Raw genomic sequence first — 18,545 nt, 5'->3', positions numbered from 1 at the left:
AAACATCAGGACTTAAACTAGGACTTTTGGACAAAGATCAAAGCATTCATCAGAATTAGCACAAATGGTGGAGGTAGTGTGATGGTGTGGGGCTGGGTGGTGTTGACATGAATTTAGAAAGAGAATCTACATTTTTACTCTTTCCTAATACTTTATGTGCTGATACCAGCTCAGTGGCCTTGTGGCAGAGTGTCCGCCCTCAGGCTGGAAGGTTGAGAGTTCCAGGCCGAGTCATACCAACGACTCCCTACTTCCCCTCTGTGTAAGGGGTTATGCCACCAAATGGTTCTCCAATGCGGCGGTGTCTGCAGCTCACCGCTCCCCCAGGGGGCGGAGGACACATGTCACACACCGACGTATGGGACTGCTGCTTGTAAATGTTATTCTTTTGTGTAAAAAACACAAACGTGTTTAACTTAAACACTCCAGTCACGTCAGCTTTTTGAGCTAAAGCTCCAAAGTTTCCGAGTTCTGCAGCTGAACAAGGATCCAAGCAGAACCAGATCTCTGAAAAAGTAAAAAATGAAAGTTCTGGAGACTTTGAGTCCAACTCTGGAATGAAATCTGCTCTTTCGTGACCTCCAACACAAAGAAGAAGAGCAGAAGTTCCTCCTTGCAGACACACAAAGACCAAAGTCTTTACTTTGATTCAGAGTAATAAAGATAAAAATAAGAAACATTGAATTCAAAAGTGAATGAAAACCAACCGGCAGGTTTCCTCCCATTTATCCTTTTTATTTAAAAAAGCTTTGACATTCCAGTGTTTCTGTTTTCCATTTTCTAACAAAAGAGGGCGATGGCATGACGGTCCAGATTGTCAGCTCGAGTTCTGAACCTCAGCGGCGCAGGAGTCCCTTCACAGATCTGAATCCACGCAAAGCCACGGGCTTCCGGAACAATACAAGGCATTTGATAGCAGGCGTGAGAGCGACAGAGAACACCACTAACGGGGGCGGGGCGGGGGGTTAGATCACTAGATTTCCACACAAGAAGCCAAATTCCTAAAATGGTAATAAAAAAAAAAAATTAAAAAAAAAAGCAGTTGCAGACGTCTGTAAATGGGTTGCTGTGGCTGTAGACGTTTGCAAAGTGGGATGGTGCTGCTGCAGACGTCTGTGCAGTCGGGATTCTGCAGATGCAGACGTGTCTGATGTTTGCAGGCTGGATGCTGGTACTGCAGACGTCTGATGTCTGCAGACAATATGCTGCAGCTGCAGACGTCTGGTGTTCTTTTAGGCAGAATGCGGCAGAAGTCTGTTTGCAGCTGGGATTTTGCTGCTGCAGACGTTTGCGATGTCTGCTGGTAGGAAGCTGCAACTGCAGACGTCTACAATGTTTGTAGTTGGTATTATGTAGCTGCAGACGTCGGATGTTTGCAGGAGAGATGCTGCAGCTGCAGACGTCTGATGTTCTTTTAGGCAGAATGCGGCAGAAGTCTGTTTGCAGCTGGGATGTTGCTGCTGCAGACGTTTGTGATGTCTGCTGGTAGGAAGCTGCAGCTGCAAATGTCTGTAGTCAACTGTTCTGCATCTGCAGACGTCTGATGTTCACAGACGTCTGATGTTTGGAGACGTCTGATGTTTGGAGGCAGGATGTTGCAGCCGCCGACGTCTGATGTTTGCAGGCGGGATGTTGCAGCTGCAGACGTCTGATGTTTGCAGGCAGGATGTTGCAGCCGCAGACGTCTGATGTTTGCAGGCAGGATGTTGCAGCCGCAGACGTCTGATGTTTGCAGGCAGGATGTTGCAGCCGCAGACGTCTGATGTTTGCAGGCAGGATGTTGCAGCTGCAGACGTCTGATGTTTGCAGGCAGGATGTTGCAGCCGCAGACGTCTGATGTTTGCAGGCAGGATGTTGCAGCTGCAGACGTCTGATGTTTGCAGGCAGGATGTTGCAGCTGCAGACGTCTGATGTTTGCAGGCAGGATGTTGCAGCCGCAGACGTCTGATGTTTGCAGGCAGGATGTTGCAGCTGCAGACGTCTGATGTTTGCAGGCAGGATGTTGCAGCTGCAGACGTCTGATGTTTGCAGGCAGGATGTTGCAGCTGCAGACGTCTGATGTTTGCAGGCAGGATGTTGCAGCCGCAGACGTCTGATGTTTGCAGGCAGGATGTTGCAGCCGCAGACGTCTGATGTTTGCAGGCAGGATGTTGCAGCCGCAGACGTCTGATGTTTGCAGGCAGGATGTTGCAGCCGCAGACGTCTGATGTTTGCAGGCAGGATGTTGCAGCCGCAGACGTCTGATGTTTGCAGGCAGGATGTTGCAGCCGCAGACGTCTGATGTTTGCAGGCAGGATGTTGCAGCCGCAGACGTCTGATGTTTGCAGGCAGGATGTTGCAGCCGCAGACGTCTGATGTTTGCAGGCAGGATGTTGCAGCCGCAGACGTCTGATGTTTGCAGGCAGGATGTTGCAGCCGCAGACGTCTGATGTTTGCAGGCAGGATGTTGCAGCCGCAGACGTCTGATGTTTGCAGGCAGGATGTTGCAGCCGCAGACGTCTGATGTTTGCAGGCAGGATGTTGCAGCCGCAGACGTCTGATGTTTGCAGGCAGGATGTTGCAGCCGCAGACGTCTGATGTTTGCAGGCAGGATGTTGCAGCCGCAGATGTCTGATGTTTGCAGGCAGGATGTTGCAGCTGCAGACGTCTGATGTTTGCAGGCAGGATGTTGCAGCCGCAGACGTCTGATGTTTGCAGGCGGGATGTTGCAGCTGCAGACGTCTGATGTTTGCAGATGGATGTTTTTCTACTGTAGCTGCTCTAAAACGTTGGAGCTGTCAAAGTTTTTTTGTGCAGTGCTGGATCCAAAGTCAGTCTGGCGGTGTGGGAGGGGCAGAGCCGAGCTGAGGCGGATGATTGAAGCCCATCTGCGTTCCCGCATGTGAACGTTGTTCACGGCCGTCCATCGGTTGCATAATGACGCGTTTGTCTCCACCAGGTTTTGGTGAACATTCAAGATAGTCAAACATGGTTTCTTAAATAATCAGTCCAGTCAAAAGATGCCCAGATTTGACCTTAGAGTTCCTTACAAGCATTTCTATAAAAACCAAAAGAGCTGCGAGAATCTTTAAAAAACATCCATCATTTCAGCTCTCCTCTTCACAATACTGCAACTACACGCCGGGATCCACAGTGGAAGCGACACCAGATTCACAGAAAAGAAAAAACCTTCCTGATGGGGAAGCGGCGGCGGCCCGAAGACTTTCTGCCATTTTTATTCCACGGATCCATCAGGAAACAGGAAGGAGAGGAAAGCAGCCGGCGGAGGAGGCGGAGCTCCTCAGAGTGACGGCGCCGACTCCAGAAAAGAACAGGAAGTGGATCGTTCTGCTAAACTCTCCTCGTGATCTTTATGTACAATCATCATTTCAAGCTAAGATCCCTTCGTCTAATCTGATCTAGATATATTTCTCTGTAGGAACATAAATGTGTAAAAGCTGCAGACGATCCACAGACGGAGTTCACCGACGCAGACGACAGGAGGGGCAGAAGCAGGTGGTGCTGGGGGGTACAGTCATGTTGGTGGGGGGCGTGATGGCCTTCAGATCTTCAGGGTCTTTATAGTTTCCGCTCTCTTCTTCAGCAGCTCTCCCAGCTCCTGCAGCGAGCGCAGGTAACTGCTCTGCACCTTCTCCATAGCAGCCTTAGTGAACGACGCCTCCTCCTGAAACCAACCACAGCTCCATCATTTCTCTGAGGTTTGACTCAAACACCGCTGGTAAAACATCATCTCCTCTGTAGCAGAGGAGGAAGTTTTAAAAATTGGGATTCTGTTAGCTTTTTGGACTAAGAGTTTTTAGGATATTTTGGAGTTTAGCTATTTTTCAGGAACATGTTAGCTGTTTTGGCTAACCTAAGCTTTTTTGTTTTTAGTTTTTTAGGCTTATTTGTAATTCAGCTAGTATTTTTTCGGGCTATCAGCTTCAGCATCTTCAGCTATCAGCACTAGCATCTTCAATGGACAAATTCAGCTTCCAGCATTCACACTAGGGGACCCAGAGCGACGCCTTGGGGAACTCCACGTCTTATTGTATAAAGAGATTTCCCAGCCTTCACACCGCTGTGGTTCATTCATGCTTTTCTGAAACATTTATCAGAAAATTTAGCTTCAACTTTTTGTTTCAATCACATTTGATGTTTTTAAAACTTGAAGTTCATCATTTCAGATCTCCCAGAGCAACAATATTCAGCGGATTTTAAACCAGAAAAGATTATTTAAGATATAAACAAATCAGCAAACATTCAAGTGTTTTTCATGTTTTCTAAAATTTGGAAATTCCCAATTATTAAAATAAAGTACAATCAATTTAGTGTGTCAAAATAAAAGCTGAGATGGGAATTGTTTTTTTTTTAATTTAAAGAAGACTTTTAAAAAGTTTTCTGATTAAATTAAAAAAAAAGTTTTAAAGCAGAAAAAAGCATATCTCTAAAATAATATTACAATTTAAACACCCAATATTCATATTTTTGGTTAATCTGTATGAACCTGAACATTTTGCAGAAAATATTTGGATAAAATAAAAACCTGTAAAGTAATATTTTTTGTTATAATCGTTTATGTTCATTATTGTTATAATATATTACAACTTGGAAACCTTTATTAAGTCAATAAATGAATGAAAATGTTAAAAAATATAAACAAAAGTTTTAAAATGTTTCTCATATTGTATAAAAAATGTCCTTTAATTAAATATTTTTAGCTATTTTTTCCAGATCCAGTTTTCTGTAAACAATGTGTTTTTTTCAGTGAATTTTTTTCCGTATATTTCTAGTTTAAATAATTTTTTTCTTGATCAAACATGTTTAGATTCTAATTAAAGACATTTAGACGACGCTGAAACGAACATGCGAGTTTCCTTCCAAGGTCAAGCTGGCCAGTTTGACGGTCGTCACGGCGACCTCCTGGGCCCGGATGTGCTCCAGCGTCTGGCCGAGCAGGTCCTGCACGCTCGCCGTCAGCTCCTGGAAGCCGCACAGCACCGGGGGCTGCAACAGAGCAGCCGGTTAGCGAGCACGCTCACAGATGTGTCACGAGGGTCTGAGGCCCACATGCGTACCAGCGCCGTCTGCGTCTCCTTTTTCTTCTTCTTCTTCTTCTGTAAACTGCTTTTGAGCGGCCGCAGGATCTTGGCGCAGAAGCTGCTCACCCACAACACTAAGCTGACTGTCTGCAGAGGAGAAGAGCAGACGGAGTTCAGGAGCAGACCAGCAGGAGGCACTGCAGAGGCCAGAGTCCACTCACCTCTACGAAGAAGATGAGGTTTTCTAAAAAGGAGGGCTGGCTTTTTAATTTGCTCCCTTTCAGTTCCAATAAATCTCCTTTGCATTTATTCAGTATTTCTGTGGAGGACAGAGAAAGGTCAGAGCGGCGCCGCCGACCCGGACGGACGGACGGAGCGGCTGCTCACCCTGAAGCTGAACGACTAACGATTTAAAGCTGTTACAGATTTGGGTTTGGAGCTCGCTCGACTCGTCTGCGGAGGGAAAAACAGAAACGTCAGCAGGAACCTCCACAGTCGCCCTCTGAGCGGCGTGCGCCGCCTCCTTACCGAGTCCCGCCGTCTCCAGCTCCTGCAGATGGACGGAGAGCTGCAGGGCGGCGGCCTGACACTGACAGCTGCCGCTGGACAGGGCGGCGGCCAGCCGGGTGGAGGGGGGGCCGAGGAACGGGAGCTGGAACAGAGTGACGGAGTAGAGGAGTGTGCAGTACCATCCGTATCCTGACACATGGTTATTCGCTAAGGCTTCTGGGAAACTTCTAGTGCACTGGATTTTGGAATCGTAGATTCAAACGTTCTAGAAAATAGTGAACGCGCTTTATAGTGATCAGTGAAGTTTAGACACCCTGAGAAAACATTACAAATGTTATTTTAATTGATCGTTTTCATTTTACCGTTCGGTTGTTTCTGTTTGTTTACTTGATGAAAATCTTTGTTTCTTATCATTGAATTATGACTTTTTATTAATAAAATCTTCCTTTTTTCCCAGAATGCACCTGTGAAGGTGTTTGTTCAGTTCTCATCTCAGAATTTCCCATTTTCAGCTTCATAAACAGTCAAACCAACAGAAATGCTCCTGCACATCCGTACCTGTATGCGTTTCTCTGCCAGCTGCGCAGCCGTCTGCAGGGTCTGGTTGAGCTGCGCCAGCAGGCCGCACAGGACCGCCGTCTTGTCTCCGATTCCGTTCTCGTTGCTGGTTTCAGAGTTCTGCTGGGACGCCGTGTGACCCAGAGCTGCCAGCGCGGCGACCAGGCGCAGCGTTAGCGACCGTATCCGCAGCCACACCGACTCCTCCTCCAGAGACTGGCGCCGCTGGTCGTCGCTCAGCTGCCTGCAGGAGGAGGAGGAGGAGTTTAATCTGCCGTTTCACTCTCCTTCTGCGGGACACGCCCCCTTACCTTTCTTTGGGGTCCCAGTTTGTGAAAACGGTGAGGTCTCTGTTGTCCCTTAAGGTGTCCCAGGGGACGTCGTCCTCCTCCGCCGACAGCGACATGGCCTTCACGCTCTCCTCCAGACTCAACACGCTGAAACAGCAGACAGCACGCCGTCAGTGCAGCAGCGGCGGGTCGGCGCTGCAGCTCCGACCCAAACGCTCTTACATGTCCGCCTCCAGCAGCAGGTCCAGCAGCATCCTCTCGGTGCGGACCTGAGCGAAGTGCAGCGACTGGTTCAGCCTGTTCCTGAGAGCGATGAACTCGGGGATCTTCTCGAACGCGCCGTACTTGTACGCCTGGATGATGTACTCTGAGGTCTGCGGGAGACGCAGAGGGTCAAAGGAGGCCTGAAGGCGGGAACGCCGGAGGAGGAGCAGGACTCACATCTTTCTGATTGGAGTGGAAAAACCTGAGCGAGAAGTTACAGGACTGAGAGGCGGCGGCGAACTGACCCAGAGCCTCGGCGTACCGCGTCAGCAGGAACCTGCAAAACACCACGACAGAGTCGGCTTTAAATGGGTTTAAAAAATAATAAAAAATAAATCAAAAATATAAATGGGTTCTGGAGGATCCACTAAAAACTAAAATAACTTCATTTTTCTGGATCTAATCTGATCAGCTCATCTTCTATCAACCACCAAATACAGTTAAAACAAACAAAAAAAACAAACTGTGTCCTCAGTTAGCAAAATAATAATAAAAAAGGTTTAAAGATGGAAAGTGGAGTAAATATTTACATTATTAAAGTAAGAGCCAGATTTTAAAACCTTAATCATGTTAAAGAGCTGATATTCTGTTGACCTCACATCACTGAAATAAAAGAAAAAAATAAACATGGGAATAAAGACACAACATTATGAAAAAATATTTAGTTACAAGAACAAAGTTGTAATTTTACTTTAGAAACATTTCAAAAAAGACGATCAAACATTGTCAGTTTAATTTATTTTTCAGAGAAACGTCACACGACTCCAGAATCTTTCTGAATCTGATCATTTCAGGAAAAGTTCAACTTTACCTTCATGGTATTTTATTTAGAAACTGACTTTTTCCCTGTAAAATTAAGGCTTTTTCAATTAGAATTCTACAACTTTGTCGCAATTTTTTTCTCATATTTTTACAACTTATCTTTTATGATTTAGAATCTCAGAAAAACAATTTTTAATTTTGTAATTTTTTTTCCAATACTTTTACAAGTTTCTCCTTAAACTTAGACTTTCCCTCGATTTAATTCTGATAAATTTGACTTTTAAATAATTTTATGGTTGTATTCACATAAATTTTAAATTTTTTTCTCATTTTACAGAATCTTTATTATAAATTTAATTTTTTTCTTATAAAATTCTGAGGTTTTGCTCAACTTTATTCTTTTAAATGTCTTATAATTTTACAACTTTTGCTCAAAACTTTACAACTTTGTCATTTTTCCTCATGTTTGTACAACTTTACTCTCATAAAACTTAATGTTTTTATTTCTAACTTCTTTTTTTTACTATTCTTGTAAAAACTAACAAATCTGTAATTGTTTTCTTATAAAATGTTAACTTTTTTTCCTCTTAATTGTATGACCTAATTCCTATCAAATTCCACAACTTAATTCTTAAATGTATATTTTTTTAATGTCGGTCACAAAACTGTAAAAAGAAGCTACAAAACAAAAGATATTTTAAAATCAGCTTTTTCGGTGATATTCTTGAAAGCATAAATCTGTGGAAATATTTTTAGTTTATTTGAGAATTTTTGAGAAATGCAGTAAAGAAGTATTTTACAGATTTTAGAACACAAAAGTTCAGATGTTAACGTGGTTAGATGATTGTTAGTTATGGGGACTACATTACCCATGATGCACTTGATCACTAGAATAATGCAGCTCTCTTATTCTGTGCATCTACCCTAAGCTGGGTTCTAGCGACCCTTCCTCCACATGTACGGCGGTACCGACCCGATGGTGTCGTGCTGCACGTGTTTGGCGTCCAGGCTGGAGTACAGGTCCACCACGGGCTCGAAGGCGCCCAGCCGGCAGTAGAGGAGCAGGAGGAGGAGCTTGAACTGCGCGTTGGAGGAGCTGTGGGACAGCCCCTCCTGCAGGAGGCCCAGACAGCGCCACGCCATGCTCTGGTCGCCTGCGCACACACAGCCGTCAGGCGGGTTCATGGGGGAGGAGCCGGTCTGAGGAGGCGGACTCACCCGTCTCCGCCCAAAGGTCGATGTAAACGTGCGCCGCCATCAGACAGTACATGTCAGAGAACTGCAGCTCCGTCTTCAGCGCGTTCTTCCCTGTTGGAAACAGATGACTCAGTAAAACAAACGCAGACGGTTCCGGTTCTGTAGACCGTAAAGACGGACCAAACTTGAGGCCGTGGCGGTAGTGCGCCTTCAGCTCGCCGATCAGTCGCAGCTTCCCGTCCAGGTCGAGGGCGTGGTGCAGGCCCAGCGCCCGGCTCAGCTGGCAGACGCACAGGTGTCTCTGCAGAGCTTTGATGTCCTCTGGGAAGGCCGGCGCCTCGCCGTCCCGCTCCCCCAGCGGGACGCCGTCACTCAGACGGTTGATGAACTGCACGGAAACGCAGGTTTACTGAAGGCGCCGTTACAGCTGGCGATCCGGCTGGAGGCGCCAGTACCTGAACGTGCTGGTCGGGCGACAGCAGGTGCAGGTAGATCTTCAGGTCGGTGATGCAGCACGGTTTGTCCCCGAACTTCTGGAAGAACTGCACCATCAGGTCCAGAGGCTCGCCTGCACAGAGCAAAGAGAATCAGCAGCGGCGAGGGCGGGCAGGGGGCGGAGCTCTGCGGGGGCGGTCTTACCCAGCATGCTCTCCTCCGGACAGCCTCGCTCTCGGAGCCGCTGCATCAGCTCCAGCCGAGCCAGAAACGGACCTCTGAGGGAGCGCGACTCCTTCCCCTCCTCGCCACGGATCCTCTCCTCCACAAACCTCACCACGTCGGCCACGCAGTGATGGACCGGGCCCTCCGGACAGCTGCGGGCCAAAGACAAAAACCCGGTCACAGCGCCGGAGCCGATGGACCCAAACCCAAAGAAGCCTGGACTCACTGCTCGCCATCGTCTGGAGGAGTCCACGCCTGATCCACCAGCTGGAAGAGCGAGTCGAAGTAGGCGGGGTAGAACTGCCAATCATCAGGGCTGCGGGCAGACGAGCAGCACCATCAGCTCAGAACACGACCCAAACGGGTTTCCCTACAGACGCTGGGTCAGGTGGTTCTGATGGAAGAGATCCAGATCTGTTCCATCAGAACCACCGATGGGCCAAACAGGACCAGAACTTCTGTCTCAATCAAAGGAGAAATGTTTCCACGATATTATGAAATTTAGATGTGAATCATTTTATCATAATAGAAATATTAGTTTTTTTCTAGTTTTGTTCAAAACTCTGTAAATTATTAAATAACCACAAAAAATAAACAAATAACAATTAATAAACTAATTATATGTTTTGTATACATTTAAAAAACAAATAAAAAATATTTCATTTAGTCACAAATTACAAATATATTTATTAAAAACATTTTAAGTAATTTTTTTATTAAATCATTGATTGTTATATAATAAATTTGCCTCGCCAAACGTTTTTCAATAAAAAATAAAAATAAAATAACAGAAAAGATATTTCTATGAAGAAAAAAATAAACCACTTATTAATTTGTGTTCCTCAAAATTTAAATAAAAGTAAAAAAATTAAAATAAGAAAAATAAAATAAAACTGATTCTTAAATTTTCACTTCCTGCTACCAATTCTTTTTTCAACATTCACAAATCGTCTCGTTTTTTTGCTCATGCTAGTGACGGTTTCCATTTGCGTCTTTGAAGTTTGGACTTTTTCTGAGATTATTTTAAAGAAACGATGAAGTTTTGAACAAAACAATATCCACAGATCAGAATCATAAATATACAATATAAAGAACATATAAATCTAACTCTCAAATGAGTCAGAAACGGCGATGCGGGGGCTTGTCCGGGCACTCACTTTTTGAGCAGCAGCTTGTGTGCGAGCGCGTTGCACTCGGGCCAGCGCTCCAGCCGGCGGTACAGCATCATGCACTTCCTCTCGCGGCTCTGCAGCTCGCTGGTCAGCTTCTCTGAGGGGAGACGCAGCAGATCCGGTCTACACCCGAATGCTCCGCCTTTCTGAAGGAGACACGCCCACCCGCCCCGCCCGCCTACCTCCCAGCGGCCCCCGGATCACCTCCAGAGCCTCCACACATTTCCCCAAACGCTCCAGGATCATGAAGTAGAGCTGCACCTGCAGGAGGTGGAGACAGACGCGACACTTCAAACTGTCCTGTAGCATCAAGCCGGAACCGGAACCGGAACCAGAACCGTCTTTAAACAGCTGCTTCATTAAAAACCAGAACAAAACTTTTCTATCAATGAAATAAATAAGAACAAACGAGTCAAACTATACAGTAAAAGTTTGGAGCTGACCTTCTGACCTCAGTCTGTTCACATTTTAAGGTTTAAAAAACAGGAAAACATCATTTCAAAGGTTTAGATCAAAACAAAGAAAAAGAAGCAGATCATCCAAGAAGGAGACGAACCTTTAGGAGATAAATCAAAGAGATTGAAGCTTAAATTTATGCTAATTATACATCATCCTGTTGTACCAGGATCCATAAATAAACATAAAATAAATAAATAAAACCTGCAGCCAACGGTAAAGTTTTATTCTTTTACATGAAAAAACACATTTTTAAGAAATCGTTTTCCGAAAAGACTCCAAACACAATCTGTTACGTATCAGCAGCAGTTTCTGGACCTTCTGGACATTAGCCGTACGGAAGCTGGGAGGGTCCAAATTTTAAAACATCTTTTTGGAGAAGAAACTTCTTTCTAGATTGAAATATAGTCTTTTTTTTTAGCGTAAACTTTAATTATATTTTTTCTGTTCTGTTTTCAGCTCATCCAAAACCATTAACAGCATTTTTAAGTTTTGAAAAAAAAATAAAAAAATAAAAAAAAAAGAATTAGAAAATACTGACATCACTCACATAAATTAGAATTCTCAAAGCAAAAAATAAATAATTTTTTAAAAAGTGATCCCTCTCAAACCATGTTCATTAAAGATATAAATATTCAATAAATTATTAGAACTTTATTCTGCTACATTTTTCAGTTTAAATTGTTTTTGACAAAAGCAGATTGTTCTTAATATATGCATAACTTTCCGTGACGTAATGGGCTGCATAGTGTCGTAAAGATGCTTTTCACCAAATCAGCTGACAAACTATTCACTGCTGTAAAACGTTGCATCGAGATGCTCATCTCAGCTGCAGAATCAGCTGGAGTTCCGTTTCTGACATGAGCGGTTGAAGAGTTACGATAGTTCCAGCGGAGATAAATCTAACAGCTACAGCTGAAGCCTTTCTCCGTTTTCTGCTGAAAGAGGAATGTCCCGGTTGGAAAGCACTTCCTGGTTCGACTCTATGCAGACGACAGCCTCACCTCTGCTTCAGCCTCGATCTTGTCCTCCTTGACCATCTTCTCCACCATGCGCTCGGCCAGCGGCAGGAACATGGTCTGGGCCAGTTTATCGTCTTGGGCCGAGATCGCCTTTGACGACAGAAAACAACGATTCATTTTTCCTGAGGAGACGCTAAGAGAAACGAAGGGGAAGTCCTACCTGCATGACCAGACTCATGACGGACCAGAAGTAGTACGGATTCTTGGGGACGATCTTGTACAAGGCCATCCCTGCCTGTGGCGAGAAGACACAGTCATCCTCTGGTTACCGTCACACTGCCAGCATTCACCGCCGGCGGAGCACCTGCTGCATCTTCTTGTACTCTCCCACGCGGGCGTAGGCCATGAACAGGTGAGAGTGATACTCTTCGCTGAGAGGAACCTTCTTCACGGCCGCCTCGTACAGCTTAGTGACCAGCTCAGCTGTGAAGGACACGGACGGCGGTTAAGGGCGGTCCCCGCGGCAGACGGCGGCCTGCAGGACCGGAGTGTACTCACGCCGATGCATCTCTCTGTACAGGATGGTCAGGGCTTGGAGGGAGTTGTCGTCTGTGGGTTCCAGGGTGGTGACCTCCTGAGCCAAGGCGAAGGCCTCGTCCTGCTTCCCTGTCCTCTGGAGGCCGATGGCCTTTAGGACCTGCAGGAGGAGCAGCGGGTCAGGCGGGAGGGTCAGGAACAGGGCGCCAAAAGAGAATCAGATTCTGATGGAACGGAACCAGAGGAACCCAAACCGCAGAGACCTCGGCAGAGAAGACAGAAACAACACGGACACATCTGTGGATAGTCCACCTGATCTCCACACAGGTGATGATCTGAGGCATGGGGATCTGAGCAGATCAGCATCATGATCTGAGTGGATCGCCGTGAGGATCTGAGCGCATCAGCCTGAAGATCTGAGCAGATCAGCCTGAAGATCCGAGCGGATCGCCGTGAGGAACCGAGCGGATCGCCCTGAGGATGCGAGCGGATCGCCGTGAGGATGCGAGCGGATCGCCGTGAGGATGCGAGCGGATCGCCGTGAGGATGCGAGCGGATCGGCCTGAGGATGCGAGCGGATCGCCGTGAGGATGCGAGCGGATCGGCCTGAGGATGCGAGCGGATCGGCCTGAGGATGCGAGCGGATCGGCCTGAGGATGCGAGCGGATCGCCCTGAGGATGCGAGCGGATCAGCCTGAGGATGCGAGCGGATCAGCCTGAGGATGCGAGCGGATCGCCCTGAGGATGCGAGCGGATCAGCCTGAGGATGCGAGCGGATCGCCGTGAGGATGCAAGCGGATCAGCCTGAGGATGCGAGTGGATCGCCGTGAGGATGCAAGCGGATCGGCCTGAGGATGCGAGCGGATCAGCCTGAGGATGCGAGCGGATCAGCCTGAGGATGCGAGCGGATCGCCGTGAGGATGCGAGCGGATCAGCCTGAGGATGCGAGCAGATCGCCGTGAGGATCCCACCGGATCCAGTCCAGCAAGAGAAAGTTCAGTACAGCAGGAGAACGGACCGACTGAACTCAACTTGGTCAACGTCCTGGATTTGAAGATGAAAGCTGAAAAGTTTATGAAGTTACTAAAGTTTGGAAGCTCCTTTGGTAAATTTAGAGCTGATTCATGTTTTATTCATTGATGGTGGCTTGCAGGATCTCTGCAGAGCCTGTTGATGAAGTTATCAATGACCCCCAGCTGTCCACGTCCAGTCGTTTCTTCCTCCATGAAAGACTAGAAAGACTCATCCACATGTGTGATGCTTCCTGGTTCTGGGAATTTTCCACGTTCTGATGATAACAGACTTTCATTCCTCTTTGCTGCTCCTTGTGCGCATCAGAGACATTACAAAATGAGTGGCAGCTACACTGATGATCATTTGATTTTCAGTCCCCAAAGGTTCAGAGTTTCCGGTACCGGGTCTCAGTTACAGAATATCATTCCAGCAGAACTGCACATGATGTCAGACCTTAACAGATTTAAATGTCATTTTAAAAACGCACCTTTTTAGAATTGCCTTAAACACTCAGTAGTCTGTGGAACTTTGTTTTATTTGTTTGTTATTAATCTGTTATGTATTTTACTGCAGACTGCTTTTGTATTTTTATCCTATTTTGTTCTTAAATGTTCTATTTTTTTTTTATTTTCTTCATTATTTTACTGTGAAGCATCTTAATATACTGAAGAGATTGTAAAGTGCTTTATAAATAAAGTTGATTCATTCATTAAATGCGTTTGTTTTTGACACCGATCTGGAAATTAAAGCTTCACAAGATGCTTCACGTCTTTCATCTTCAAGCACGGCTCTGAAAAACAGAAACTTTGGTTCTTTTCTTGATTTATGACCTTTTTTATCATTAATTTAAGACTTTTTACTTGTAAATTTACGACTTTAAAGAAATAAATTTACGAGAAAAAACAGTCATAAATTTAGCCTAGACTGTTAAAGTCATAAATATATGACTTGAATCCCATAATTTAACAGTTCCAACTTTTTTTCTCATAAATGTCCAACTTTAAAGCCGTAATTTAAATATTTTTGTGTTTGTAAAATGACCCTGAAACTCTGTTGCATAAATAAAAGTTGCTTTGTTGAAAACAACACAAATATAAGATTACGTTTTCCTTAAGGAAGAATAAAATCACATTCAATGTAAATCAAGGCTGATCTTATTTGCATGTATTTACGTCTGACCAGCACAGAAACTGATGCAAATCCATGTTGTCCTCGTGCAACACGTGCAGCCGGGATGCACGCTGCTGCATTACCTGCACGTGCTAAGGCTGGAGGTTGTTGTTGGTCGCACAGATTTAAAGTTAAATTCCTATTAGCTGTAATATTCATTATTGATTCTAACTGCAGTTTGTTGAACCATAAAAAACTCAGTTTCTCCTCTGAGAAAGAATCCTGATGAGATAAAGTATCAAATGAATTCATTTAAATCAGATCAAATGTTTTCTTCCAAAGTTGTTCAATAACTGAGGTAGAAAACCTAGAACTGTTATGAATTCTGGATCCGCTCCTAAACCCCAGGAGGACCGACATTTTTCTGCTGGTGACAGGAGAACGTGCAGAAATGGAACCGGCCAGATCTGTGGAAAGTTTTTTTTTTCTAAGTCCAGAGAGAAGAGAGAAGGCAGCTCCGTGCTGGACGTGAAGCAGATGTTTTCCAGCAGAGCTCCTCGGTTTTCCTGCTGCTAACCAGAGCCCGTGCTAGGATTAGGACTGTAGAAAAACCTCACAGACGCAGAAACACACAAATCCTGTTTGGAAAACGTCAATATAAAGAAACGAAACCAGAAACTCCGAACAACCACAGAAGCTCCAGACTCATGCAGAGTTTCAGTCTGCTTTACACCACATTTACTATAAATAATCCACGTGAAAAACGTTCAAAAGTCTTTGTATCTGAAAGTAAAAACCAACGAAGCTGCAGACCCGACTGATAATCCCAAATCTGAGAGCACATTTCTAAAGACGGACCTCCAGCGAGAAGCTGCAGCAGACGCTGCTCTCACCTTAGCACAGTGCAGGTCCTTGTGTTTCTTCAGCAGCTTGTCTGCCTGCTGGATGGCCATTTTATTGTTGCCATTATCCAGATAATCTGGGGAGAAAACGGTTAGAATCAGGTCATAAGTCCAAATTCAGACAGAATCTAAACCAGCTGAAGCTTTGAGGGAGAACCGTCATCATCTCCGTTGTTCTGATAACATCAGACACTCTACAGCATGAGTCAAAGTCGAGGCCCGGGGGCCGGATCCGGCCCTCCAGATCGTTTTATTTTACTGTTATTAATGACCCGATGTTATCTTGTTCTCATTTCTAACTTGTATAATTTTGACAAAATATATTTTTATGGAGAGTAAAATATTGAAAGTTATTTAAGGTTTAAGTTGATTTATTCTGGAATAATATTCCTGACTTTTTATTATTCACAATTATGTTAAAAAGTTAGTTTTATAAATTGGAATTCTGCTAGCTTTATGGACTATTTTGGCATTTACTAAAAATGTTTTAGGCTAATTTGGAGTTTAGCTAATATTTCAGTTACGTGATAGCTGTTTCGACTAACCTAAGTTTTTTGGGGCTAATTTGGCATTAAGCTAATATTTTAGCTGGCTATCAGCTTCAGCGTTTTCAGCCATCAGCTTCAGTGTTTTTAGCTATCAGCACTACCATCTTCAGCTTACAGCATTCATCTGCATCAGCAGCATCACTGCAGGTGACGTTAAAACCATCACAGCTTTGGATAAAAAATGTTTCTGCTTTTATCTACGAGGATCAATGAGGAATCTCAGTCACAAAATCAGATATTTGACATTTCTTCATTTTGCAATCAAAACAGGAAATTTAGATTAAACTGCTTTAGTTTAGATTATTTGATGTTTTTATGGTCAAATGCTGGAAAAAGAACCACACAGTTTAATGTTCATCATCTCACATTCAGATCACCATCATTCAGATAATGTGAGTGTGAACAGTCCAGCTCAGGAGCGACGTGGACATAAACGTCTAAACGAGGGATTCCCCGTAAGAGGAGCCGTTAGTCCTCCATTCAGCGTTTCTCCTCCTGGACTTCTGTGAAGGTGAAGCTCATCGACTGAACGCCGTGAGCACAAAGAGGGGCCCCTCACGTCCGCCTCCCCGGGACAGCTGGGTGTTAAATTTAACCGTCAGACGGCGGGTTTGTGATGTCATGTCTGTTCTCTCAGATCAAACCGTCACCAGGAGGAACCGGAGCTGATGTGAGGCGCGCCGAAGAACCGTCGACCTCTGAGCAGGTTGGAGGAGTCATGTCCCGTCAGCTCTCAGAAAGCTGCAGCTCAATCTGAAGCTCCGGAGCCGGAGAAGAACCCGCCTCAGCGTCTCTGCTGTCGGGTCAGAACCACCAGATCACTACAGAACGCATGAAAAGTCGTGGGATCCACAAACCCACCAGAACTCTGAGATGGTTCTGCTCCTTATGGACGGAACGGATTCCTGATCATCTCAGGAGTTCAGTCCAAACACGTCCTTCCTGCCAGAAACATTTCTGCTTTTTACTTCTGCCTAAAAACTTTTCATTCTCAAATGATCAAAGCTTGAAATCAGCAGAGAATATCAGATTTCAACAATTCTGATCCAAAAAGTCCAAAAGGATCAGAAGAATTTAGGCTTCTGACCAACAGTCTGATTCGGCCTCAAACACACATTCAGAGCAGAGTTTATGACAGTTTTAGCTCACAAGAAGGACAAACTTTAGTTAAGCTACATCATTTAAAGCTTGTAAACACTTCAATCCTGAAGCTTTTCAAAGTTTGATTTCTCTGGTTTTATACACTGACTGTAAAGTTGTTATTTTGATTTTATATTTTCAGAGGAATCATGGATGAGCAGCTGATCCTGATGCTCCACATAATCCCAGATATTCTCCCGGAGCTCTGACAGCTAGCCCGCCGCTGCAGCGGCTAGCTTCCAGCTTTGTCCTTTCAATGCTACCATGCTAATGCTAGCGACGCCGATCCGCTAACGGGACAGTAAATAGAAAGTAGCTCCGGTTCGGAGGCGAATCCCGGTCCACACGGACGCCTCAGAGTGAAACCCCCCCAGGAGTTTCCGTTCCCCCCTCGGGAGCATGCTCGGACTGACACGCCGGCTCTCCGGCGCATTAGCCGGCTGAGCTAGCTGTCAAACTGAGCGCTAGCTAAACCAGGAACCGTTTTGACTTTGAGGCGCCGGACAAACACAAGGGTCCACTCAAAACCGGTCCAGAACCTCCACGAACCGCGGCGGCCCCGGCACGCGGACGGGCTTTTCCGTCAGCGCCGCTGACAGTCACCGCCCTTCCCGGGCCTGACGCCACACCGGGCGAGGTGCACTGTCATCGGGGAAAGCTGGCAGCACAGTCCGCGGCTGCAGCTGGAGGGGCCGCATCACTGCCCCCAAACCCCCCAGCGGTTCCGGTGAAAGCGAACCTCCCCGGGACAGGACGGACCCACGACCGCAGAACCCTTCAGCACACAGCCGACACCGCTTCCCATAGAAACCTCACCGTATATGGGTCTGAGCCTCCTGTCGTTGGGGTCCTGCACATGGCCTCTCGCCGCCATGGTGGAGTTTACCTGCTGAGAAACTGTTCGCGCATGCGCACTGAAGGCTGCATTAGCAGCGATTAGGAAGGATTGTGAGTGTGGAGGTATGGAAGCCCGGGACGGCAAAATTAAGACGTTTTAAAGTAAAAAAAAAAAAAAAAAACATTAATCAAACATCAATATTATTATTATTATTATTACATAGACTGCTTCCTTCTCTTTTCACTAAAGTTGTGATCAGATTTAACAGTTTTTATTTCAAAATAATATAGAATCGTTGAGTCTTTATTTTCAAATAAATCCCATTTCTATCAACAGCGTTCTAAATATAATCATCATAAATAAGGTGAATAAAGCCCCCCTAAATGGCAGAACCAGACCATAGACGTAACTTGTAACACAAAATATGTATATATATATTCTTGCTACTGAAACAGGTTGTTTATAGAACGCAGCATCCAACAATAAACAGTTGAATGAAAGATCATGAAGATGATTACATTTATCATCTACTCATACGACACGAGGATCAGTTTTCACAGGGACTCTTTGAAGGCAACAAACTCAATAAAACTCTAAAGATGAA

General features: G+C 45.3%; 1 protein-coding gene across 1 annotated transcript; it reads right to left on the bottom strand.

Moving 5' to 3' along the window:
* Window positions 1-719: 719 nt before the first annotated feature.
* On the bottom strand, window positions 720-18,356 carry naa25 (N-alpha-acetyltransferase 25, NatB auxiliary subunit). Its single transcript, XM_024299350.2, has 24 exons — window positions 17,920-18,356; window positions 15,407-15,492; window positions 12,411-12,549; window positions 12,217-12,335; window positions 12,073-12,147; window positions 11,895-12,002; window positions 10,617-10,695; window positions 10,420-10,531; window positions 9,489-9,578; window positions 9,242-9,414; window positions 9,058-9,170; window positions 8,783-8,990; window positions 8,624-8,713; window positions 8,379-8,559; window positions 6,821-6,920; window positions 6,602-6,753; window positions 6,401-6,526; window positions 6,090-6,333; window positions 5,550-5,673; window positions 5,409-5,474; window positions 5,243-5,340; window positions 5,058-5,168; window positions 4,846-4,986; window positions 720-3,664 (listed from the first exon to the last, which is right to left on the bottom strand). The coding sequence occupies exons 1-24, from the start codon at window positions 17,975-17,977 to the stop codon at window positions 3,542-3,544; spliced, it is 2,916 nt and encodes a 971-aa protein (XP_024155118.1). The 5' UTR covers window positions 17,978-18,356; the 3' UTR covers window positions 720-3,541.
* Between the last annotated feature and the right edge of the window lie 189 nt (window positions 18,357-18,545).

This window comes from Oryzias melastigma, linkage group LG12, assembly GCF_002922805.2.
Source record: "Oryzias melastigma strain HK-1 linkage group LG12, ASM292280v2, whole genome shotgun sequence".
Lineage (NCBI taxonomy): Eukaryota > Metazoa > Chordata > Actinopteri > Beloniformes > Adrianichthyidae > Oryzias > Oryzias melastigma.
The sequence above is the reverse complement of the archived record's forward strand: the minus strand, read 5'-3'. Positions and strand labels throughout refer to the sequence as shown.

Bases quoted from the DNA above. Each gene is read 5' to 3' on its own strand.
- naa25 (XM_024299350.2), bottom strand. From the start codon at position 17,977: ATGGCGGCGAGAGGCCATGTGCAGGACCCCAACGACAGGAGGCTCAGA. The intron at 12,550-15,406 runs GTGAGAGCAGCG...CTCCTCCTGCAG, and splicing joins AGGACCTGCACTGTGCTAAG to GTCCTAAAGGCCATCGGCCT. The intron at 6,921-8,378 runs GTCGGTACCGCC...GGTGTTTTGCAG, and splicing joins GTGCAGCACGACACCATCGG to GTTCCTGCTGACGCGGTACG.